At 39.7% G+C, this 26,894-nt stretch overlaps 1 protein-coding gene across 2 annotated transcripts in view; it reads left to right on the plus strand.

Moving 5' to 3' along the window:
- Positions 1–26,894, plus strand: part of Hook3 (hook microtubule tethering protein 3) — a 103,298-nt gene that overhangs the window by 30,476 nt on the left and 45,928 nt on the right. For both annotated transcript variants that reach the window (XM_045131223.1, XM_045131224.1), the window contains exons 6-11: positions 837–904; positions 3,229–3,291; positions 6,341–6,424; positions 12,452–12,615; positions 19,530–19,670; positions 24,970–25,171. In XM_045131223.1, coding sequence (XP_044987158.1) covers positions 837–904; positions 3,229–3,291; positions 6,341–6,424; positions 12,452–12,615; positions 19,530–19,670; positions 24,970–25,171 — 722 coding nt within the window. The remainder of the gene's footprint in view (positions 1–836; positions 905–3,228; positions 3,292–6,340; positions 6,425–12,451; positions 12,616–19,529; positions 19,671–24,969; positions 25,172–26,894) is intronic.

Consider the following 26,894-nt stretch of genomic DNA (forward strand, 5'->3'; position numbering starts at 1 on the left):
AATCAGAAATACATCAAAATTATACTTGTTAAATACATGGTTTAAGGGTTGAGGTACAGCTCAGTGGTAGAGCACTCAAGCAGAATGTATCAGGCCCTGCAAGTATAGTTCAGTATATCTAAATTACATCTCAATAAGGTAAAAACAAAATTTGCTATTCCCACGTCTCCATCCCCATCACCCATTATCTATGAAGCAGCTGATTATAATCTGTCCACAGTCATGAAGCCAAGAGTCGTGAATGCTGGTGCTCGGGTAGCTTTGTCCTGTTTATACAGTCTAGGACCCCCAGCCCACAGAATGGCACCAGGCACATTTAGGGTGAATCTTAATAAGAAACCTAGTCTTCTCAACTTTTCAATTTGTAAAACCTCTTTTTTGTTTCTCTGGTTTACATTGATGTACACTTATACTGATGCTACATTCCCTGACCTTCTCCTGCAGAAGCTGCCAGGTAGGGTAGAATGTACTGATAATCCCAACACTGGAAGGCTTAGGCAGGAAGATCACAGGTTCAAGACCAGCCTGGGATACAGAGAAGGTTTAAAGCCAGTCTGCATTATATATAGCAAGACTCTGTCACAAAAATAAAAAAAGGGGGAAAAAATGGAAGAATGAGAAACAAACAAAATATCTTTGGGAAAGATGTGTATTGTGGTTTTCAGCCTTTGCTTTACCTGGGGCATGTATAAGGAACATTAACCGTGAGTAGTGGAAGATTCCTAGGAAGATTCAAAACAAACATCTACTTACAAGATCTTGGGAAGTGTTAGCCTTTACCTCTTTTGCTGTCTTTTAACTTGAACAGTGACATTCCAGGTTGTTCTTATTTGCAGAGTACATTCAAGCCATTATGATGATGGAGGAGTCTGTTCAGCATGTTGTCATGACAGCCATTCAAGAGGTATGTTGGTTAGAGCTTTGTGCTTTGTTACAATTTTAAGCATTAAACAATAGAAACATAAAAATTTTGAAACAGTCCTCCTTCATATTATATGTGCAGTAGAGTCCCAGTTAAATTTTGAATTGTGTCTGGCATGTGCATATCCACTGAGAACCCATTGTGTACCATGCACTGTATTAGGCTCTGGAAATATAGTTGTGGAAAAGGCATGAGAGCTCTTCTTCTGTAAGTCCTCTCAAAGTGTAAGTCTCAAGAAAGCTAAAGAAAAGAGAGTGTAATGGGTGCTATGATGAGGAAAATATAGGGAGTGTGTTAAGTAATGGGAACATTAAGTGTAAGGCTACTCAGAGGAGACGGAAAGGAGGAGAAAGGGAAGAGAGGAACAATTGTGAAGTCAGGGAAACAAGAGAAAACAGGACTTGCTGGATGTAATCGTGAATTCCTGTAATCCCAGCATGGGGAAAGTAGAGTCAAGAGGCTAGGAAGGTCTAGATCATCCTGGCTGCTTAGGGTGTTTGAAGCCAGGGGAGTTTGAGGTCATCCTGGGATACATGAGATCCTATCTTAAAAAAAAAAAAAAAAGAACCATGTAACCTAAAGTAGGGAAGGAGGACTCCCAAAATAAGATGTGAGCAAAAGAATAGTAAAGGTAAAAACAGAAGATAAAGAGGAATATGGCCTCAGAGCTCATTGAGATAATCAAATAAGATAACTGCAGTGGGAAGAGGCCACATTCAGAATGGGATTCTTAGCTTTTCACTGAGAAGTGCTGCTTTGTTGTGATAAGGACCAAAATGTAACAAAGGGTAAAAGAGAGAAGATTATAAGAAGTATTTCTGTTGCCTTCTGCCCATCCCTTAACTAGATGCAGTCTCTTGAGTATTCTGTCATATGCTGAAGAATGAGATGAGATGCAATGCAGTATCAGTACAAGACTATGTTTTTCTGTCTTGTTTGAGTTCTGTTAGACCCATGCTGGCACAGATAATTGGGTCATTCTTTGTGTGTGTGGTGTGTGGTGTATGCCCATGCATGTGCTCTTCAGCACCCCATGTGTGTGTATTGCAGGCGTGCATGGGCACACCCAGCTGTTCATGTGTGTTCTGGAGCTTCAACCTCAGGCACTGTCAGACCCCCTCAAGCCCTCACACTTGTGCAGAAATCACACTTAATTGCTAAGCCATCTCTGCAGCCCCATAATTATTAAGTGTCTCAAAATTATAAAAGGGATTATTTCTTAATGATGAAAAATTTTATTATATTTTACCAGGTTTCCTTTTCTAAAACATGTACTTTTTTTCAATTTGAAAGAAAAGTTTGTAAAAAAAAATTATTTTTCCCAAAATAGTCAAAAGTTACAGCTGTTATTTTTCACTCTTCCTGCGGTATTTTTTTTCCTGCTTAATTGTGCTGAGGAGTTCCTCTGGCTTCTTAGCTCACTTACCAAAGCAGTGTGTCTATGGTTACCTGGAGGCCTTCCTGACATGAACCCTAACTCTAGGTGTTCTAACTCAATAAACATGAGGTTGAATCTAAAAATATGCATTTTGGACAAGTTACTAGGCAGTCCTGGGGCTGTTGGTCTGAGATGTCATGTTGAGGATCCTGATAAAGAGGTGCTATAGATATGGAGAGTGTTGTGAAGATTAGAACCACTAGACCTCTCAGTTCAAAACCCCACATTTCTAATTGTCATCCCCCCCACCTCAGACTCCAGAACATAAGAAACCATAGAAAATTGGGGCCATTAGAATCTGCCCAACAGTTTTCACTCTCAGCCTACCTTATACTCTGAGGTCTTCTCCCTTCTTTGTAAGGCACGGGTGAGAGAAGTTAAGATATATCGAGAGGAGTCCATGAGCTCTTAATAAACAGTCAAATATTGATGTCTATATTTATTCCTTTCTTTAAATTTTACACTACCATACATAGTAGTTTGTAGGATATTAATAAAAAGAAATTTCTTTAAAAGAAAAGTTCTTGACATTCAACCCTAGGCCTCACACATTAGACAAGCGCCTTACCATTGAGTCGTACACCTAACCTTATATTTTTTAAATACTTAGCATTGCTGTTATTACTGAGAAGTCACTGTTAAATATCTAGTGAATGGAAATTGGATTCTTATGGCTAAGACTCAGAATCAGACCTTTCATGCTAAGTGTAGGCATTGTCAGGAAGTAAAACCCAAAAGACTTTAATTACAGAAAATTGTTCTGTTTGCAACTGTATTTTCATTTTAATTTTTATATTTCAGTACTTTCTAATTATTCATTTTATTGTGTCTTATACCTTATACATAATCATTTAAATCTTAATTTCAGCTAATGAGTAAAGAATCTCCTGTCTCTGCTGGAAATGATGCCTATGTTGATCTTGATCGCCAGGTATACAGTTTGTCTTTATTTATGCAAAGATTACAGGAGCTGTAGTTCAGATAATAAAGAGAAAGTTGTTCCATTGAAATTGGGTATAGAACATACTGATACAAATTTTTATAGTCTACTTAAAATGTAAGAGCCTAATCTGTTTTGCTAATGTCTATCGTCCATTTATAATTAAGTTTAAAAATTGTAATTGAGGGCTGGAGAGATGGCTTAGCAGTTAAGGTACTTGCCTGTGAACCCTAAGGACCCAGGGTTGATTCCCCAGTACCCACATAAGCCAGATGCACAAGGTGGCACATGCGTCTAGAGTTCGTTTGCAGTGGCTGGAGGCCCTGGCATGCCCATTCTCTCTCTCTCTCTCTCTCTCTCTCTCTCTCTCTCTCTCTCTCTGCCTCTTTCTCTCTCTTCCCCTCTCTTGTTCTAAAATTAAAAAATGAAAAAATTTTTAAATCTCTTTAATTTTATTTGAGAGCAATAGACAAAGAAAGAAAGAGGCAGATAGAGAATAGGTGTGCCAGGGCCTCCAGCCACTGCAAACGAACTCCAAACGTGTGCGCCCCCTTGTACATCTGGCTAACATGGGTCCTGGGAATCAAGCCTTGAACCGGGGTCCTTAGGCTTCACAGGCAAGCACTTAACCGCTGAGCCATCTCTCCAGCCCAAAATGTTTTTTTTAAAAATGCAGTTGAATACATTTACATTTAAAGTAATGTTGTATAGCTTACTTTAACAGAAAATAATACCTCTAACAATGTAATTCCTGTTTTCTAATGATTAGTTTGTTTGTTTGTTTTGTTTTTCGAGGTAGAATCTAACTCTAGTCCAGGCTGCCCTGGAATTTATATGTAGTCTCAGGTGGTCTTGAACTCAATGGGATCCTCCTACCTCTGCCTCCGGAATACTAGGATTAAAGGCATGCACCACCACACCTAGCTTGTTTTTTGTTTTTCTATTAATGATATCACTTATCCACATCTAACAAAATAGATGCTCTTTCATGGTAAATGACATGCAGTTACTTTATTCTTCAATTGAAGATGCTTCTATTCATCTTTGTGAAATAATGAATAATCTTTCAGAAAATCAAATGTTCTAAGGGAATTTATTTTTTAAATCATCTTACCATGTATTTTATTATTTTCATAGAAAAGTTATTTTATAATTTTTAAATAAAATGCTGTAAGTTACAGTCTTTAAGCTCTTGATATTTTGAGACATTTCTTCCAATGCATGAACAGAAATCTTTTCCATCTTTATGTGTGTATATACACACTAGGTTCTCTTCCCACTACAAATGAATGCCTATCCAACATCTGGCTTTATGTGGGTAACTAGGGAATTGAACTTATAACTTTAAATTTCTTGTAGTTTAAAGTCTCATCTTTTCTGTCCTTTATTTTATTTAATATTTTATTTTTATTTATTTGAGAGAGGGAGAGAAAGAGAGAGAAAATGGGCATGTCAGGGCCTCCAGCTACTGCAAACAACTTCAGACACATGCGCCACCTTGTGCTTCTGGTTTAAGTGGGTCATGGGGACACAAACTGAGGTCCTTTGGCTTTGCAGGCAAGTGCCTTAACCACTAATAACTAACTGAGCCATCTCTCCAGCCCCTTTTCTGTCCTTTAAACAGGGATTTTTTCTTAATAGGAAGTTATCTTCTATCTAGACAACTTGGTTCTTGATACTGTTGATTCTTTTAATATATGAGATAGTCTTTATATGGGAAATTGTGATAAAAAAAAAAGTGTGATAAAGGAATAGATGATTCTATTGTTAAATAGCTAGTGAATTGGCTGGGCCCACAGGCACCTTTAACTGAGCCATTTCCATAGCCCTGTGTTCTATCTTTTTTCTCCTTTCTTGCCAAGGATTTTTAAATGTTTTGCAGGAGAGACTTTGGATATGATTTTTTGTTTGTTTTGTTTGGTTTTTGTTTTATTTTGTTTTTGTTTTTTCGAGGTAGGGTCTCACCGTAGCACAGGCTAACCTGGAATTCACTATGGAGTCTCAGGGTGGCTTTGGACTCACAGAAACTTCTGCCTCCCGAGCACTGGGATTAAAGGCATGAACCACCATTCCCAGCTGGATATGATATTTTTCCCCAACCTATAATTTGTCTCTTTTGTGATATTTGGTTTTTTTTAATATTTATTTATTTATTTATTTGAGAAGGCTTTTGCCCTCCAGTTGTTGTATGTACCACTCTATGCATCTGGCTCTATGTGGGTACTGGGGAATTGAGCCTGGGTCATCAAGCTTTGCAAGCAAGCACCTTTAACTACTGAGCCATCTTCCCAGCCCATGGTAGTTTTTTTTTAACATTCTTGTCTTTAATTCATTTTTGTTACTACATACAGATTTGTATACTTGAAGTAAATACACATTTTCATAGTTTACCAGCTTAGAGTTTGTACTAATGGGATATACAGTATGGGAATTTTTTATTGTTCTTGAAAATTATAATAAGAAGTATTTTTAAATAGTAATAAGTTAGCATAAAGGTAAGCCTTTTTTACTATGTGACTAAAAAGTTTAGGATGAAAGTCACTAGCTATTTAACAATAGAATCTTCTATATCTCTATTACACCTTTTATCTTTTATCAAAATTTCTCTTTTTTTTTTTCCTTAAGTTTTTTAAGGTAGGGTCTCACTTTAGCCCATGCTGACCTGGAATTCACTGTGTAGTCTCAGGGTGGCCTTGAACTCACAGTGATTTTCCTATCTCAGCTAACAAAGTGCTGGGATTAAAGGCATGCGCTACCACACCCGGCTAAAATTTCTCATGTATTAAAACAATCAACAGTATCAAGAACCAGGTTGTCCAGATAGAAGATAACTTCATATTGGGAAAAAGTCATATTTAAAGGTCAAAAAAGATGAGACTTAAAACTACAAGAAATTTGAAGTTATAATTACCATTTTTTAAAGTCCTAATCATTAGGGCCTGGTACACTTATCTCCCAAGAGATAAAAGTGATTTCATTCTGTATTGTACATATGTAAATATTGTCTCCACTTCATATTGACATGTCTGTTTCTAACCAGCTGAAGAAAACTGCAGAGGAACTAAATGAGGCTTTGTCAACAAAGGAAGAGATTGCTCAGAGGTGTCATGAACTGGACATGCAGGTAAGGTGTCTACCCTGAACCACCAAATGTCCTGTGGGTTGTTGTGTGTTAATGGACTGGAGTGCAACTCTAACTAGTCAGAAAAGAAGCATATTGTTTCTCATTAAGCAGAATAGGCTACATAAAATCTTTTTGTAAACTCATAATAAATAAATTACAATTATGTAAATCCACAAGGATCAGATTGGGTACAGGTGGCCCATGATGTTGAACATTTCACAGTCCGTCTGGGTATAGCTGGCTCTAGCACGCATTCTTCATCAACCTCTTAGGAGTCCTCTAAGAATGCTGGGAACTAGAGTGCCTCTAAATGGGTTTGAGGGAGCTGCTGTGGGAAAATCCAAAAACTCATATAAAATGGAAGGCTAAACTGGAGAATAGTGGCTTTGCCTTTAATCTCAGCATTTAGGAACGTGAGGGGAAAGGACTGCTATGAGTTTGAGGTCAGCATTAGATACAATGAATTTCAGGTCCACCTGGGCTACAGTGAGTCTCTGCCTCAAAAAAGGCTGGAGTGAGCCTGGCGTGGTGGTGCACACCTTTAATCCCAGCATTTGGGAGGCAGAGATAGGAGGATCGACATGAGTTTGAGGCCACCCTGAAACTACATAGGAATCCCAGGTCAACATGGGCCAAAATGAGACCCTACCTCCAAAAACAAAAGCAAATGAACAAACAAAAAGGCTGGAGTAAAGCTAAAGATTTAAAATAGGTCAGCCCCCAGTTGAGTTACCTATTGCAGATAGGTCTATAGCCAGTTTCCAAGTCAGACAGTTCTTGTTTAAAGACATTAAGCAAACAGAAGTATAGAAAGATTGAGTGTATTTAGCATTGTAATTATCAGTTAGTTTTCATGTTGTTGCTTTGAAAAACTGTGTAACAGAACCACTGGGTAGAGAGGTTTCTTTTGGCTCAGTTCAAAGGATATCCTTGTGGTGGAGCAGAAAAACATGACAGCTGGGGCACCATGGTCCTTGGTAGCAGAGGCTTACAGTGGATGTTCTCATCTTGGGGGATCAGGAATCAGAGCCACACTGTAACCTGATACTGGACATTCTTCAAGACCCATTCCTAGCAGCCTGTGTTAGCCGTATAGGCCTTTATCCTAAAGGGTTTATGACCTCCCAAAGCAGGACTACCACATGAGGACCACGTGTTCAAGCGCACATGAGCCTGTAGGAGATATTTCACATTCAGACAGGACGAGTAGGGTAAAGACAATTTAAGTTTGACATTTCTGAACTCTGATTTAGATAAAGGCCAGTTTTTGTAGAGAAGCCCTAAGTGAAGCCCAAGATGCAGTGCTTCCAGTTCCCTTGTGCAGTCTTTACTCTCAACTTGACAAAATTTAAAATCACCATAGAAACAAATCTCTAGATTTTAAATTTTCTAGATTCAGTTAATTGAGGTGGAAAGATTAACCCTAAATGTGGATGGTACCATTCCATGGGCTGGGAGTCCTAGACTGTACAAAAAGGACAAAGTTACCTGAGCACCAGCATTCATGTCTCTGCTTTATGACTGGAGAGATTATAATCAGCTGCTTCACAGAAAATGTGTGATGGGGATGGGGATGTAGAAATAGCAGGCAAATTTTGTTTTTATCTTATTGAAATGTAATTTAGATATACTGAACTATACTTTCAGGGCCTGATACATACATGCTGCTTGAGTGCTCTACCACTGAGCTACACCTCAGACCTTAAACCACGTATTTAACAAGTATAATTTTGATTAACATATGCTTTTGAAACCATTGCCACAATCAATATAATGAATACATCCTCCTCTAGCAGGTTCCTTGTAGATTCCCCCCCCCCCCCTCTCTCTCTCTCTCTTTGTTTATTTTGGTTTTTCAAGGTGGGGTCTCACTCTAGCCCAGGCTGACCTGGAATTCACTATGTAGTCTCAGGGTGACCTCGAACTCACAGTGATCCTCCTACCTCTGCCTCATGAGTGCTGGGATTAAAGGTGTGTGCCACCACGCCCAGCATAGATTATCTTTTTTAAAAAAATATTTTATCTATTTGAGAGAGAGGTACAGATGAGAAAGAACATGCACGCCAGGACCTCTAGCTACTGCAGATGAACTCCAGATGTTTGTACCACCTTATGTATCTGGCTTACATGAGTACTGGGGAATTGAACTTGGATCCTTAGGATTCGCAGGCAGGCACCTAAATGGCTAAGCCATCTCTCCAGCCCTCCCTGTAGATGATTCTTTATAATTTCCCGTTTAGCCCCCAAGCCATTTATATTCTATCACTACAGTTTAGCTTGTCCTTTTCAGAATTGAATTTTAAAAGAAATCACATAATCTATTTTCTTTTTTTGTGGGGGTGGGGACCTGGTTTCTTTCCTTATTTTCAAATGCATCTGTGCTATTTAATATTAATAACTGATTCTTTTTTTAAAAAAATCATTTATTTGCATGTGTGTATATGTTGAGGCAGGGCTGATGCCAGGGTGTCTTGTGGCTGCAAACAAACATCTGATGCTTCTGCCACGTTCTGTATCCAGTTTACATGGGTGGCTTGAGAATTGAATCCAGCCTGGCAGGCTTTGCAAGCAAGCACCTTTAACTGCTGAGCCATTTTCCCAGACTGGTTAATTTTTTATTGCCAAGTAATATTCTAGTGCATAAACATACCACAATTTATCTGCTTAAGTGCTGATAAACATTTAAGTTATTTCCAGTATTCTTATTTTATTTTCTTTTCTGAGGCAAGGCCTTACTCTAACCCAGGCTGACCCAGAACTCACTCTAGCCCAGTGATGCTGCAGAAAACACCCAACTAAGAGCAGCTTGTGGAAGAAAAGATTTTATTTTGGTTTATAGAGTCAAGGGGAAACTTTATGATGACGGGGAAATGATGGCATGAGCAGAGGATGGATATCACCTCCTGGCCAACATCAGGTAGACAACAGCAACAGGAGAGTGTGCCCATAAGCCCTCCCATAATAATACATCACCTCCTGGAGAATCCAATTCCCAAATTGCTACCAGCTGGGAACCTAGCATTCAGAACACAGAAGTTTATGGGGGACATTTGAATCAGACCACTACACCCAGGCTGGCCTTGAACTCATGGCATTCCTCTTACCTCACCCTCCATAGTGTTAGGATTATTTTTGTTTTTGTTTTTGCTTTTTCAAGGTAGGGTCTCACTCTAGCCCAGGCTGACCTAGAATTCACTCTATTCCCAGGGTGACCTTGAACTCGTGGCAATCCGCCTACCTCTGCCTCCCGAGTGCTGGGATTAAAGGCGTGAGTCACCGCACCTGGCTGCAAATGGTTTCCTATTACAAGTGCTGCTGCTAAAAACCTTCTTTAGAGCTGGGAAGATGGTGTAATAAAAGGCACCTGCTTGCAAAGCCTGCAGGCCTGGGTTTGATTCCTCAGTACTCATGCAAAGCCACACACACAAATCGGCACATGCATCTGTAGTTCTTTTGCAGGGCCAGAAGACCCAGAGTGCTCATGCACAAACACACACTCACTCACTCACTCTCTTCTATCAAATAAATGCAAATTCTTTTTTAATTCTTTTTTTAATTAATTTATTTATTTATTTGACAGAGAAAGAGGGAGAGAGGCAATGGATGTGCCAGGGCCTCCAGCCACTGCAAATGAACTCCAGACGCATATGCTCCCTTGTGCATCTGGCTAATATGGGTCCTGGGGAGTTGAACCTGGGTCCTTTTGCTTTGTAGGCAAACGCTCTTAAGCTATGCCCTCCAGCCCAGTGCAAATTCTTTTTAAAGGAGATGGCTCAATGGTTAAAATCCTTCTTTATACGTTACTGTGTGAGCATATGCTTTGATTTCTCTTCTACATAACTAGAAATAAGGGCTGGGGAAATGGTTCAGTGGTTAAAGGCATTTGCTTGTACAACCTGTCAGCCCAGGTTTAATTCCCAGTATCCACATAGACCAGATGCACTTGGCATTTGTTTGTACCAACAAGAGTCCCTGGTGCAACCATTTTCTCTTTCTCTTGCTCTAGCTGTCACTCTCGTGATTTCTCTCTATTTGCAAATACATATATACATACAAATAAACAAATGGATGGCCAGATGTTGCATGTGGTAGTCAAATGCTTTGTTCATTTTTTAGCTGTTTATTGACAACTTTCACAAATATAGACAATATACTATGATCACAATCCCCTCTCACCACCCTCCCTTTTCCCCCTCCCAATTCCCCCTCCACTGAATTCCTTCTTCTTTGTAACTAGTCTTTCTTCGATCCCATCATTTTTTTCCCTCCTGTTGGTCAGATTTTGTGTAAGTAGCATCAGCTACTGTGAAGTCTTGAGTATCAAGGTCATGTTTTGTCTGGATGCTAGGATTGTAAACACTCCTCCCCTTCCTTTGGCTCTTAGGTTCTTTCCATCACCTCTCCCACAATGTTCCCTAGAGAATGTGATAATGTGGTCTCATTTAATGCTGAACACTCCACTGTCACTTCTTAGTACTGTGTTAAATTTTGAGTCACCCCAGTGGTCACTGCCACTAGGAAAGAGAAGCTTCTCTAACCAAAAGTGAGAGTAACATTCTCATATGGTCATAAGCATAAGTGTTTAGAAGGAAGTTTGGTGGGCATAATATATACATTTAGCCAGACAGCATTAGTAGTCCCCCCCCCCCCGCAATAAAAAAGGGCTTTTGACCTCCCCAGCTATAGGCTTTTGATTAGGTTTTTAGTACCAGGCATATATTCCCTCCCATAGAGTGGGCCTCCAGTCCAATCAGAGCAATTAGTTTACCCCATAACAGAAATACAGTTATTACACCAGTTGACACATTTGGCCTGGCTGGCCAGCCATAGCACTTGCAGGGTCCACTGCCGGTTAAGACCATTAATGACGTTTTTTGTTCCAAAAGGATGTATACAACATAGCGCTTTCAAGCATCCTCAAACCTAGTTACTCAGGAGGAGGAGTCCAGCTCAGCCCCCACTTGATTTTTCAGTGGCTGGCAACCCAAAGTGCTTTGATTTTTAAGGCACTACTAAGCCATTTTCCAGAGTATTTAAAATATTTTCTCAAAGAAGTGTCCGAAAGCTTGCCTTGTTTTCATGTTAGCCAACACTTGGTCTAGTTCTTTTAAGCTGTATACATTGTAGTAAAAGTTTTGCTGATATGATTTTGGTTTGAATTTGTATGACTTTGTTAACTAATGATGATTATCTTTCTGTATGTATATCTACATCTGTAGTGAAGTGTCTTTTCAAACACAAGGAAAACCTAGATGTGTGGCCTGAACCTAAATTCACTGGTATTCATATTTGCGAAGCTGAGGCAGGAAGATCACTAGTAGCATCCTCTTTCAGAACAAATATAAATAACGAAAGATTGTTACTCTTTTTTTTATTATTATTATATTTATTTGAGTGAGAAAAAGAGATAGAGAGAATGGACACTCCATGGCATCCAGCCACTGCAAATGAACCCCAGACGCATGTCCACCTTGTGCATCTGGCTTTACGTGGGTCCTGGAGAATTGAACCTGGGTCCTTAGTCTTTGCAGGCAAGTGCCTTAACCTCTGAGCCATCTTTCCAGCCCAAGATTGTTACTCTTACATACTGCTATACATATACAAAATTCAAAATAATGCATCTTTGAAGTATACATTGATTGTGCTACTTTAAAAATAGGCCTTGAGAAGCCACGTAATGGCTCAATGGTTAAAGGCACTTGCTTTCAAAGTCTACCTACGGGGTTCAATTCCCAGCATCCATGTAAAGTCAAACGCATGCATACACACACACTTATACCTTCAAATTAAAAAAAAAAAAAAACCTTGGGCTGGAGAGATGGTTTAGTGGTTAAGGTGCTTGCCTGTGAAACCTAAGGACCCAGGTTCATTTCTCTAGTGCCCACATAAGACAGGTGCAAATGGTGGCTCATGTGTCTGGTGTTTCTTTTAAAAATAGGCTTTAAGTCATAATGGTAAATCACAAAAGATTGAATTGGTGCTGGTTAAACTAGAGGAAGTAACTTTTTGTCTTTCTAATTATTACAGGTTGCAGCATTACAAGAGGAAAAAAGTAGCTTATTGGCAGAAAATCAGATATTAATGGAACGACTCAATCAGTCTGATTCTATAGAGGATCCCAACAGTCCAGCAGGAAGAAGACATTTGCAGCTTCAAACTCAGTTAGAGCAGCTGCAAGAAGAAACGTTCAGGTGACAGAACTCATTAAAAACTAGTTTCAAGTAATTTGCTATCTTTTAAAGGTAAGACTAAAATATTAAGGATAACTGCAGACCAGGTGGCTATATAATAAACAACATTACAAAATCTACCTATCCAATATGAAATAACTTCACATGTAGAACAATTCTGCTAAAGCTATATCCTCTGAAGGCAGAAATTCTCTAGCTTCAAAATGGTGAAAGGAAGAAACCAAGCAGTAGCCCTGGAGCTGTCCACACACATGCCCTACCTCAGCCTGTCCTAGAGCTTTGTGATATTTAAAGACATGGTAAGCAAAGTTTACAAAATGTTTTATTTATTTATTCGAGGGTGGGATAGAGAAAGAGGCATATAGAAAGAGGTAGAGAATGGGCTTGTCGGGGCCTCTCGACACCATAAACAAACAAATACCAGAGGTATGTGCCACCTTGTGCATCTGGCTTTGTGTGGGTACTGGGAAGCAAACATGGGTCTTTAGGCTTTGCAGGCACATACCTTCACCACAGAGCCATCCCCTTTTTAATAAAATATTTATTTGAGAGAAAAGTTTAAAAGAAGGCAGAGAAACTACTAGTGAAGGGGTCTGAGGTGAACTGAAATAATCATTAGAATGATAGAATATACCCATAATTTAAAATCACTTTCAGTAGACAGTAGAGCAAAACTGCAGGAAGGGAATTTCAAACTAATTGGATTCTCTTTGTGTATGAGTTGGGGGGTGGTGGTACTTGGGGATGAAATGCAGCAACATATATGCCAGGCAAAGCTCTACTACTGAGCTACATTTCCATCCCAAATGCACTTTAGAGAACAGATTTCATAAGTAGATACTGAAGAGAATTTACAGAAACCCAGAAAGCACACAGTTTAAAAGAGATAATTCATAAGCTGGGTGCACAATTTATACACATGAACTTACTTTTAAAGGCAACCTGATTAAAAGGAACATGTATGGTTTGAAGGAACAATCTTTCAAGCATATTTTGGAGAGTGCTAGGAGTAGTGGAAGGGAAAAGCAGAAAAGCAAAAATTAGATTCTTTCAAGACAAAACAGGGTCACAATTTTGAAGGATTTATCAGTACACTGAAAATGTTTTGCAATGATTTACTAAAAAGTACCTGTGACCTATTTCTGTTGTAAGGGAGGAAAGTCTTATTTAGCTTGTGATTTCTGAAGGACTTGTGTTCACCATGGTGGGGAAGGCATGGCAGAGGGAGCATCTTAGTCCATCTGTGGGTATTCACATGGCAGCCAACCAGGAAGCAGAAAGGGGGGCACTGGAACTAGGGCCGAGCATAACTGTCAGTGCTCACCTATAATGACCTACTTCTACCAGCCATACTGTCCCTCTTAAGGGCTTCATAGCCTTCAAGATGGCTCCATGGAGAAATGGCTCTGGGGTTAAAGGTGCTTATTAACAAAGCCTATCAGCCAAAGTTCATTTCCCCAGCCACTCACATAAATTCAGACACAAAAAGTGGTGCAGGTGCAAGCATCTGGCATTTGTTTGCAATGGCAAAAGACCCGAGTGCAGCTCCCCCTCATACACACACACATGCATACCAGTAAATAAAAAGTGAAAAGAAATTTTTAAATGACACCATAAGCTAAGGACCAAGCACTTAAAATATGACTCTGTTGTGGACATTTCAGATTCAAACCTAACATGAATATACCTTGAATAGTACCAAGCTCTATGTTGAATATGTTGTTTTTCCTGTACCTAAAATAAAGTTAACAACAATATGATAGTACTCAAAATATCTTTGTGTGCTTTCTTCTGATGATGTCAGATGAGGCAGGGTCTATGTAATGTGATGAAATGAAATGAGGTGAGGTTAACAACACAGTCAGTCATTGTAACATTCCGTTGGGCTGCTCCTTAAGGGCTGCTTGAGCACCCTGCAGTACCACGGCCACTTATAGTAGCTACTAGGTGGGTGATACACAGCTTGTAGACACGCTGCACAAAGTTTGACTCGCCAGGTGAGATGGACTGGAATAACTCAAGTTTCCATCATATCACTTAGAACATCATGAAACTTAAAACCTATGAATTGTTTGTTCCTAGATTTTCCATTTAGTATTTCCAAATCACTGCTTCCCTTGGGTAGAAGAAATCAAAAGATTAAAAGTGCCTATGAAGCCGGGTGTGGTGGCGCACGCCTTTAATCCCAGCACTCGGGAGGCAGAGGTAGGAGGATCACTGTGAGTTCGAGGCCACCCTGAGACTCCATAGTGAATTCCAGGTCAGCCTGGACCAGAGTGAAACCCTACCTTGAAAATAAATAAATAAAATAAATAAAAATAAAAGTGCCTATGAAAGTCTTTCTAATGTCATCAAAAGAATCCTTGGTGGCACAGGCATGGTAAGGGGTTATGTTTGGGGAAAAGAAGTTGTTGTGGAGAACAGCTATGGAGATGACCTGCAAAAGCCCTTAAAGGACTGGACTCAAACCAAACCAGGAAATCAGACTTAAGAGATGCCCACTCCCCAGCTGAGCCATCCTCCAATCCCACATTCACCCACTGTGCCAAGGATTAACTGTAGCAAAATCTTTTCTCTGGGCTACATCTTATTTAGTGCTCAACACAATCCTTCAGGGTGAAGCAAAGCATATTTGCCCCTTTCACTGGTGGACAATGATTTATGGCAGGGCAGGGTTAGCCCACAGTCAGCATTCCCTTCATGTTGAGTGATGCCAAGGCCCCATGTTGAAGTGAATCCAGAAATACAGATCTTTCTGTATCTCCTTACTGTGTAAAACTGAACTAACACATAATAGTTTCCAAACAAAACTGTCCTTCATCCAATTTTCGGACCTTCTATAGAGAGGACCCCAGATAGTCCCCTGCCTGTGGGTAGAGCAAGCACCCAAGGTCAGCCAGAAGAAACTGTTCCAAGAAGGTCAGCTGTCCATTAACCTAGAACCCTACCGCTCTGATACGTTTCTTCCAACATAGGATATAAAGTAAATTAGGACTGAAGGAATGTCAAACTTGAAGGTGGCAGTTAAAAGTACACCTGCCACTGGAGGTTTTCTCAGGAATCACATGCTCTCAGAAGCTGTGGGAGAGTCCATGTGGGAGGACCCAGACTCCTTCCAGAGGCTTCCTTGTGGAAACCACATACTCTCAAATGCTGTGGATGAATCTGAGTGGGAGGATGCAGATAGTAGGCCAACCAGAAGATTCCTAAAGAATCCAAAAGTCCCCTTCATTTTGGGAAGGGAGACATTCCCAGGACAGTCAAAGGGTTTCCCCAAGTCACAGAGGTAATATTGCAGTCAGTCCTCCAGCTTGCCTAATACTGTCTCCCTCCAGCCTGAATTTTCTTAAACAGTTGGAGGTAATAAAAGCTGACAGCTCTCGCACTGTAGTACTTTCTCTTAGGCCAGGAAGGGCAATATGCGTATCCACACACGTCATCTTCCTCAGCTCGCGTCATGACTGTCTCACCATGAGACCAGCAAAGACTGGAAGGATTGTGACCTGTTTCTTACCTTAACATAGATTTCCAAAGTTCAAACAGAGGAATTAGACATTGATTTTTCTTTGCCAAGTAACCAGTGTAGTGTAATACATCAATTGTCCATTGTTCTTCAGTGAAATGTTTCTTAATTCTTTTATTGCCTTAATAGGAAGGAAAATAACAAAAAGTTTTCCCTAGTTGTCTCAGAAATCTTACATTCTTCATATGGTCTGATAACCTTGAGGTTGACACCATGTCCAAGTCTGTAAAGCCGTCTGTTTCCTGACTGCATATCCGTGCAAGCTGGATATTCTGCATAACCTCTAGTTCAAAGCAGCCTGTCACAGCAGACAAATGCAGTTATGAGAACTCAGCTGTCTTCTGTTAAGCCAGATGTCAGAGCCACGCAGTATAAAACAATACCACCCTTCTCACTTTTTTGATTTATAAAAGTTATTTTTATTAATAATATAATGCTTATGTGGATATAATGGGGTTTATTACTGTTATGCTCAAATGAACTAGGTAAATACATTTAAATGTTTTAATTATTAACGTAAGTGTGAATAAATAAAATAACAGTCTTTTTGGATTCTCCATAATTCTAAGAGTGTGTAGGGCGCTAAGACTAAACCGTCAGAATCCTTTTCATCTACATCTTGACTTTTTTGTTTTGCTATGGTGGTTTTCAAGGCAGGTCTCACTCTAGCCTGGGCTAATGTGGTATTCACTCTGTAGCTCCATGCTGGTCTCAAACTCCTGGCAATCCTCCTACCTCGGCCTCCCTAGTGCTGGAATTAAAGATGTGCACCACCACACCAGGCTTCATCTTGACTTCTTAAAACAGAATCAGTGGGTAGTAAGATCCGAGTATGACCTTACCTTGCTTTTAATTTATAGCTGCTTTTAAATTTACAGTTTATTCTAGCCTGTGCTCACCTGGAACTTTGTAGTCCCGTGCTAGCCTCGAACTCACAACCTATTCTGCCTCCCGAGTGGTGAAGTTAAAGGCATGTGCCACCACGCATAGCTGATGAACTATTCTTATTAAAGTCACATGTAAGACTTTTGGCTCATCTTTACTAGCTTACTGCTAGTAAACATAGGCAAACCAATGACAAATGAAGAAACAAATTCATAAAATTATGTGACTCAATAAAGGTAATATTTTCTAGTCAATAGGGGAAGTTTATATGTGTTATTAATTGCTTGGGATAGGTATTTTGGCAGAAAGATTAGATTCCAACATTACATCATACAGTAACAAATCTGGGGAAATTAAAATTTTTAATGTTAAAATTGATAACATTGGAAATACTGCGAGAAAATATAAGATTAAAAGAAATAATTTCTAGGGCTGGAGAGATGGCTTAGCGGTTAAGCACTTGCCTGTGAAGCCTAAGGACCCCGGTTCGAGGCTCGGTTCCCCAGGTCCCACGTTAGCCAGATGCACAAGGGGGCGCACGCGTCTGGAGTTCGTTTGCAGAGGCTGGAAGCCCTGGCGCGCCCATTCTCTCTCTCCCCCTCTATCTGTCTTTCTCTCTGTGTCTGTCGCTCTCAAATAAATAAATAAAAAATTTTTTTAAAAAAAGAAATAATTTCTAGGGGCTAGGGTGATGGCTCAGTAGTTAAAGACACTTGATTGCAAAGCATGCTGGTCCAAGTTCAGTTCCTTAGTATCCACATAATGCTGGACCTGCTTCTGGAGTTTGTTTGCAGTGTCAGGAGGCCCTGGCATACCCACTCATATTCTCTCTCTTTCTGTCTTCGTCTCCTCTCTGCCTCTCTCAAAATTTTAAAAACATTTTTTAATTAAAGAAAAAATTTTCAAAGCATATGCTAGAAACAGAAACTAAAGATTCATCAGTTGAATTATGAAAAATTAAGAACTCTATATTAAATGCTTAAATAAGTAAAATTAAAGGTACATAGTAACTGCATAGAAAAGCCTTGTTAAAAAAAAAAGTGAAGATACATGTTGAGGAAAGAAACCTGATGAAGTTTTCTTTAAAAAAAAAAAAAAGAAGAAGAAGAACAAAGGATAGCCAGGCATGATGGTGCACGCCTTTAATCCCAGCACTCAAGAGGCAGAGGTAGGAGGATCACTGTGTGTTCAAGGCTACTGAGACTACATAGTGAATTCCAGATCAACCCGGACTACTGCAAGACCCTCCCTCAAAGAAAGAAAGGAAGGGAGGGAGGGAAGAAGAGAAGGAGGGCGAAAGAGAGAAAGGGAGGGAGGGCTGTAGAGATGGCTTAGCAGTTAAGGCACTTTCCTGCAAAGCCAAAGGACCCAGGTTCAATTCCCCAGAACCCATGTAAAACCAGATACACAAACAAGATGGCACATGTGTCTAGAGTTTGTTTGCAGTGGCTGGAAGCCTTGGTGCATCCATTCTCTCTCTTGTCTGCTTCTCTTTCTCTCTCTCTCTCTCTAATAAAAAGAATTTTAAACAAATTAATTACAAAAAGGAACCATGTTTGTAGGAAATAATGTATACCAAAATCAGATTATATAATACAAACCAAAATGTTGATGGTGGTTGTCTGGATTAAAACATGATTTTTGGTCTTTAGAGATGGCTCAGTTGTTAAAAGCACTTGCTTACAAAATGGCATGTGTCTGGGGTTTGTAGTGGCAAAAGGCCCTGACACCCATTTTCATTCTTTCTCTCTCTACTTGCAAATAAAGTTTTTAAAAACATCACTTTTATTTTCTTTGCTTTTCTGTATTTTGAAAACATTCAACAAAGAAAATATATTAATTTCATAAACAAAATCTTGAATTATATCTATAGTATTGGGAAACACATTTTTTTTGAGGTAGCATTTCGTCCTAGCCCCAGCTGACATGGAATTCACTATGTAGTCTCAGGCTGACCTCAAACTTATGGCAATAATCTTACCTCAACCTCCCAAGTGCTGGGATTAAATGCATGATGTGCCACCATCCCTGGCAGGAACACATTTCTTAAAAAAAATTTTTTTTTTGTTTTATGTTTATTTATTTGAAGGTGACAGACAGAGAAAGAGGCAGAGAGAAAGAGAGAGATTGGGCACGCCAGGGCCTCCAGCCACTGCAAACGAACTCCAGACGCATGTGCCCCCTTGTGCATCTGGCTAACGTGGGTCCTGGGGAATCGAGCCTCAAACCAGGGTCCTTAGGCAAGCGCTTAACCGCTAAGCCATCTCTCCAGCCCAGGAACACATTTCTTGATGTTGAGCTTTCTAACAGTGAAATAGCCTCCCTTTTCAACTTGTGTTCATGGTAGTAGTGACTTAGGCATACAGTTTGTAGCCACAAAAGTCAGAAACATATTCAAGGAGAATTAAATTCCATGTTTCTTATTTTTAGTTTTATTTTACTGTTCTGAGACTTATGAGCCAATGAAGAGTTCATTTTGTTTTGACCTGTTTTGTTTTGGTTGCAGACTCGAAGCTGCCAAAGATGACTACCGCATCCGCTGTGAGGAGTTAGAAAAGGAGATCTCTGAGCTTCGGCAGCAGAATGATGAGCTGACCACTTTGGCAGATGAAGCTCAGTCTCTAAAAGATGAAATAGATGTTCTTAGGTAAGCAGTCTCTCCTTCACTGTGAAAACCAGGATCTGTGAGAACACCCTTGTGTTTCAGAGTCAGACTACCTGATTCACATCTCAAGACCATCATTTATTTAACCTCCATATAACCATGTTCTCATTTATAAAGTAGATAGAGCACATACTAACTCAAATTTAAGTGAGTTATTAAATGTCTTTTTAAACACTTAAATTGATATCTGGCAAATAAATGTCATGTAATTATTTGTTAAATTCTGTGGCCATCTCTTCATACTTTTATAAAACTGACACTCTTCTTCTTATTACTGGTAACTGAATTTTGAGCCCACTAGGCCCAAGGTCTTTTTCTTAGATTCTTGGATTCAGTTACTTCCTGGACATACTTATTCCCTTCAGGCATTCTCTCTAGAAGTACCTCACTGCCTCCCACCTCTCTTTTGCCATTTTACTGCTTGCACAATCTCATCCTCGGTCCCACCATTCTGCTTCTTGAACAGTCTCATTCAGTTCTGTTGGATCATTCTGACCATCCATGTTTTCAGCTTTTGCTCTTAGGATACTGAAAATGTACACAGAAAAATCACATCTTTCTACAGTTTTGTCTTATTACAAATTAGTAATTTTTTCCCTTAAAATGAGTTATTATGCCTGGCTTACATACCTCTTTCTCCAGTTTCTCTCAAAGCTCCTACATATTTTCTTTTATAATTTGTCTGCTGCCCACCATATTCCTTCTTGCCTATATGGTCTCGGTAAGTGGCCTTCTGTCCTACTACTCAAAGGAACTGCTGGACACCCTATGCCTTTGTCTCCTACAACTCTGAACTCTCCTGCATTCACACCCAACATTTATTCTTCTACCTGTTCAGAACCAAGACTTTTCATTGCTGGTACCTCAAATGTAGTAGGGACTATGTTACATCAGTTTTTTCTCTTCATACACTGCCATTGAGGTATCTTTTAATACCTTAGAGTAAAAGAAAAAAAAAACTATATACCCTCTCCTTTCAAACCCAAAATTAGCTTACATAAATTTAAATTATACTCTCCTCAACTCCTTCAAATTTGCCACTGTCTACCCTTGACTTATCCAATGAAATCTTTACTCCAATGGGTCACTAAAAACATTGTAGTTGCCCATTTGAAAACCTGCAGGGTGAGGTTGGAGAGATGACTCAGTGCTTAATGGCACTTTCTTGAATACACTGTGTTATGCATTTCTGCTAAATGTGAATTTGTTGGTTATCCCTTCCTATTTATGTTCCTTAAATTAATGACATTATCATTGACATATTTTTATTTTGTTTTGGTTTTTTAATATTTTATTTACTTTTTTTGAGAGAGTGACATATAGAGAAAATGGGCATGCCAGTTCCTCTAGCCACTGCAAACAAATTCCAGATGCATGTGTCCCCTTGAGCATCTGGCTTACGTGGGTCCTGGGGAATAGAACTGGGATCCTTTGGCTTTACAGGCAAATGCCTTAACCACTATGCCATCTCTCCAGCCCCAATAAAATATTTTTTTTATTTGCATAATCCCAGCACTTGGGAAGCAGAGGTAGGAGGATCACTTCAGAGTGAGTTCCAGATAAGCCTGGGCTAGAGTGAGACCCTACCTTGGAAAAAAAAAAAAAAACCTGAAATTACATAATCCCCTCCACCACCTCCTTTGTTATTCCCCCACTATCACCTGTTCCCATGCCCCTCCACTGAAACTACCTGTTCTTTCTTCTTTCCACCTGTTCCCTGTTCTGTTTTGATGTCTTTTTATTTTATACATTTATGTGTTTATTTATTTATGAGAGACAGAAAGAATGGGCATGCCAGGAACTCTTGCCCCTGCAAACAGACTCTAGATACATGTATCACCTTGTATATCTAGATTTACATGGATACTGGAGAATCAAACACTGGTCCCTGAGCTTTGTAGGCAAGTGCCTTAACCTCTGAGCCATCTCTCCAGCCCTGATTTTAAATTTTTGACACAAGTTTTATAATATAGCTCAGGCTGGCAGGTGCATCTGGAGTTGCTTTGCAGGGGCTAAAGACCTTGGTGTACCCATTCTCCCTGTCTCCTTCTTTCTCTCTCTCTTCCTCTCTCTCTCAAATATTTTTAAATGACTTCTATTTGTATCCCTTTTATTTGTGTATCTTGTCTTACTGCTCTAAGTCTTCTAGTACTTTATGGAGTAAGAGTAGAGAAAGTGGACATTGTGAAATTTCTTTGAGTTTTTCCACCATGTAGTATAATGTTGGCTATAGGTTTATCATATATATCATTTATAATGTTGATATGTTCCTTGTATTTCTAGTTTCTTCAGGACTTTTATCCTGAAAGGATATTAATTATCAAATGCCTTTTCTGAGTAGGTTGAGATGGTCTTGCAATCTTTGTCCTTGAGTTTATTTATATGGTGAAATCCATCATCCCAAACTCTCCTGGCTCTTCAAGTTTCTAATGTTATCTTGATAGGCTTGCCTTATATGTGACTAGATGCTTCTGTGGTGTGGTTTTCAATATATTTTTCTGGTCAATGTATTTGGTTCTTTTCTGGTTTTAGTGTACTAAGTACCTCCTGTCTGTATTGGCTTCTCTTTTTTTTTTTTTTTTAAATATTTTATTTATTTATTTGAGAGCGACAGAGACAGAGAGAAAGACAGATAGAGGGAGAGAGAGAGAATGGGCGCGCCAGGGCTTCCAGCCTCTGCAAACGAACTCCAGACGCGTGCGCCCCCTTGTGCATCTGGCTAACGTGGGACCTGGGGAACCGAGCCTCGAACCGGGGTCCTTAGGCTTCACAGGCGAGCGCTTAACCGCTAAGCCATCTCTCCAGCCCTGTATTGGCTTCTCTTTCCCCTAATTTGGGGAAATTTTCTTTAGTGATTTTGTTGAAAATACTTGCTATGCCTTTACATGGAAATTCTTCTCCTTCTATGACCAGATTTTTTTTTTAATTTTTTTATTGACAACTTCCTTAATTATAGACAATAAACCATGATAATTCCCCCCATACACTTTCCTCTTCAAAACTCCACTCTCCATCAAGTCCCACCCGCTGTCAAGCTCTCTGTCTTTTATTTTGATGTCATCTTTTCCTCCTATTATGATAGTCTTGTGTAGGTAGTGTCAGGTACTGTGAGGTCATGGATATCCAGGCCATTTGGTGTCTGCATTCTGAGTCCTACTCTTCTTTTGGCTCTTAAATTCTTTCTGCCACCTCTTCCACAATGGACCCTGAGCCTTGGAAGGTGTGATAGAGATGTTTCAGTGATGAGTACTTCTCTGTTATTTCTCCTCAGCACTATGATGCTTTTGGCTCTTAAATTCTTTCTGCCACCTCTTCCACAATGGACCCTGAGCCTTGGAAGGCGTGATAGAGATGTTTCAGTGATGAGTACTTCTCTGTTATTTCTTCTCAGCACTATGATGCCTTCTTAGTCATCCCAAGGTCACCACCATCTGAAAAGAGAAGTTTCTCTAACCAAAAGCGAGAGTAGCATTAATATGTGGATAAGAACATTAAGAGAAGTACTCACTGGGCAGTTTGGTGAGCATAAGGTATACATTTAGGCAGACAACAGCAGATGTTACACCCTTAGGGCTCATGACTTCCCCCATCATAGGTTTTCTGTATCAGGCATTTCTCTCCCATGGAGCAGACATCCAGTCCAATTAGAGAGCACTTGGTTTTCCCCATAAAAGACATGCCACCATTGCAGCATTGGCCTGACTGTATGCCTACAATTATTAAATTTGATCTTTTCATATGATCTGAAGTTCCCACTCATACCTTATTAATATGTCTCTCTTGGCCTGGCGTGGTACATACACCTTTAATCCCAGCACTTGGGGGCCAGAGGTAGGAGGATTGCCACAAATTCAAGGCCAGCCTGGAACTGCAGGGTGAGTTCCAGGTCAGCCAAAGCTAGAGTGAAACCCTACGTCAAAACACCAAAAACTAAGTGTATATGTATCTATCTATCTATCTTGTTCCTTGTTGGAATGTTCCAAACCCTCTACCTTGTCTTCAGTCATAGAGAGTCTGTCCTTTCTTTGATCCTTTCTATTTGTGACAGTTTTCTATGGAGTTTTGTTTGACTTAACTGTGTTTTTCATTTCCAGTACTTCAGATTATCTTCTGCAGTATTTCTGTTTCTTTGCTCATATTTCATATCAACCTGTTCATTTCACTTAGCTGCTTTCCTCTGTTCTCTTGGGATTCCTTCAAGAGTTTGATTTCTTCTTGGATTCATTTGGAACTTTTTTCTCTGAATTATTTTGAATACTCTAATTTTATGTCACTGGAGGTTGTTACTGCGGAATTCATAGTTTTTGGAGGAGTTGTGTTGGTTCGATTTTTGTGTGAGTGCATTTATTATATTACTGTGCTTGGATTTTCTCATTTGGGGTCATTACGTTGCTTGTATTGCTTTGTCAGCTATATTCTTAGACACGGTCAGAAGTTATATTATACTCATGGTAGGAGCTCAAGGTGCCAGTTGTGGTCTCTATTACTTTCAGAGTAGAATACCAACAGCAGGAGTGATCCGAGCTGGTGGATATGCTTGCTATGCAAATACTCTAATAGGGAGCTAACAAGAATTGTCCTTCTGATTTCAGTGATTACTGGTGGGTAAGTAAGCAAGGCCTTTGGAATGCGTTTCTATCTCACCTTGCTTGATTTGTGCAGCCTATTGTCTCTTTGGGGCACTTTAGGCTTGTCTCAGCTGGCTGTCAGAGGTATGGGTCAGCTGGCCTGGATGCTGCTTGTGAGAGGAGCAGATGGGATCTCTTGTCTTGCAATCTCTGGTGGTGTTCCTGGTGCTGGCATATGAGGGAGCAGATGGTATGGAACATTGTCTAGAGGTGCTCTGGAGCTTCTCAATTAGTCCCCATTGTTTTCTCTCTGGGTTTGTTTTGATTTCACGGGTGTGGTATGAATAGAGAGAATGTAGTTTCCAAAACTCTTGCTGGCACGGGCAGGACAAGAGCAAGAGAGCACCTCCCAAAGGCAGGCAGCTGATCCTAGCTGATTGTCATTAGTGCCCCTGCTTCTCTGCAGGGGTCTCACTTACCTTCATAATTTTCTTACAGGTCTTGGCTTGCTGAAAGAGAGAAAAAAATTAAAAGATATATTGTGTGTAAACTTGCCTCTTTTTTCCTCAGATATTTTTGGCAAGGTTCCTCTTCTGCCATCTTACCTGGAAACTAAAACATATTTCTTGATATTGTCTATAAGTTTAACATTGTTTTAAACAGCTTTACAATTGTCATTATGTTTCTCATTTCAATTTCCCATCTCATTTTAGACATTCTTCTGATAAAGTGTCTAAACTAGAAGGTCAAGTGGAGTCTTACAAAAAGAAACTGGAAGACCTTGGTGATTTGAGGCGGCAGGTTAAACTCTTGGAAGAAAAGAATACTATGTATATGCAGAACACTGTGAGTCTAGAGGAAGAGTTAAGAAAAGCCAATGCAGCTCGTGGTCAGCTTGAGACTTACAAGAGACAGGTAAGAGCACGAACAAAGTTCTTCATGGTGGTAGCTCACAAGAGCCCCACCAAGACACACAGCTTAGCAATATTCCACCAAATTTTACCTTCAGGGTTTTCAACCTTTTCTTTATTAAATTGATTTCTCTTTGACTTACACTTCTCTGTTTTGTAAATTTTATCCAAGGTTCTTGATTCATATCTATAATAGTTATTTTTTAATCTTGTAAACTTACTATGTAATGCTTTAGAAATGTACAGTAGAAAAAGAATAATGCAGTAAGTAGCCATGCTTTTAAAAATATATTGTTTTGGGGCTGGAGAGATGGCTTAGCAGTTAAGCGCTTGCCTGTCAAGCCTAAGGACCCCGGTTCAAGGCTCGGTTCCCCAGGTCCCACGTTAACCAGATGCACAAGGGGGCGCACGCGTCTGGAATTTGTTTGCAGAGGCTGGAAGCCCTGGCGCTCCCATTCTCTCTCTCTCCCTCTATCTGTCTTTCTCTCTGTGTCTGTCGCTCTCAAATAAATTAATTAATTAAAAAAAAAATATATATATATATTGTTTTTTTTTCCTCACTGGTGCCATTTATGTGTTTTTTTGTTTTTTTTTTTTTTGTTTTATGCATCACTATAATTCTGCTGCATGTATATTTATCTCAAATAATATGAAGCATTTTATCTCAATTTTTATTAACATTTTTCATGATTATAAAAAATATCCCATGGTAATACCCTCCCCCCTCCCCACTTTCCCCTTTGAAATTCCATTCTCCATCATGTCCCCTCCCATCTCAATCATTCTACGTACATATATACAATACCAACCTATTAAGTACCCTCCTCCCTTCCTTTCTCTTCCCTTTATATCTCCTTTTTAACTTACTGGCCTCTGTTACTCAGTATTTTCCTTCTCACACAGAAGCCCAATCATCTGTAGCTAGGATGCCCATATGAGGGAGAACATGTGGTGCTTGGCTTTCTGGGCCTGGGTTACCTCACTTAGTATAATCCTTTCCATCCATTTTTCTGCAAATTTTATAACTTCATTTTTCTTTACCTCTGAGTAGAACTCCATTGTATAAATGTGCCATATCTTCATTATCTATTCATCAGTTGAGGGACATCTTGGCTGGTTCCATTTTCCAGCTATTGTAAATTGAGCATCAGTAAACATGGTTGAGCACATCCTTCAAAGGAAATGAGATGAGTCCTTAGGATATATGCCTAGGAGTGCTCTTGCTGGGTCATATGGTAGATCAATCTTTAGCTGTTTTAGGAACCTCCACACTGATTTCCACAATGCTGGACCAGATTGCTTTCCCACCAACAGTGTAGAAGAGTTCCTCTTTTTCCACATCCCCGCCAACATTTATGATCATTTGTTTTCATGATAGTAGCCCATCTGACAGGAGTGAAATGGAATCTCAATGTAGTTTTAATCTGCATTTCCCTGACGACTAGTGACAATATGCACCATTTTGACATGTTCAGAACTTTAAGTAAATGATTCAATTAAAATACTTTTCTAGGGCTGGAGGGATAGCTTAGCAGTTAAGGCATTTGCCTGCAAAGCCAAAGGACTCAGGTTTGATTCCCCAGGACCCATGTTAGCCAGATGCATAAGGGGGCACATGCATCTGGAGTTCGTTTACAGGGCTGGAGGCCCTGGCGCACCCATCCTCTCTCTCTCCCTGCCCCCTTTCTCTGACAAATAAATAAATAAATGAAAATTTAAAAAAATAC

The sequence above is a fragment of the Jaculus jaculus genome, chromosome 12 (assembly GCF_020740685.1).
Source record: "Jaculus jaculus isolate mJacJac1 chromosome 12, mJacJac1.mat.Y.cur, whole genome shotgun sequence".
Lineage (NCBI taxonomy): Eukaryota > Metazoa > Chordata > Mammalia > Rodentia > Dipodidae > Jaculus > Jaculus jaculus.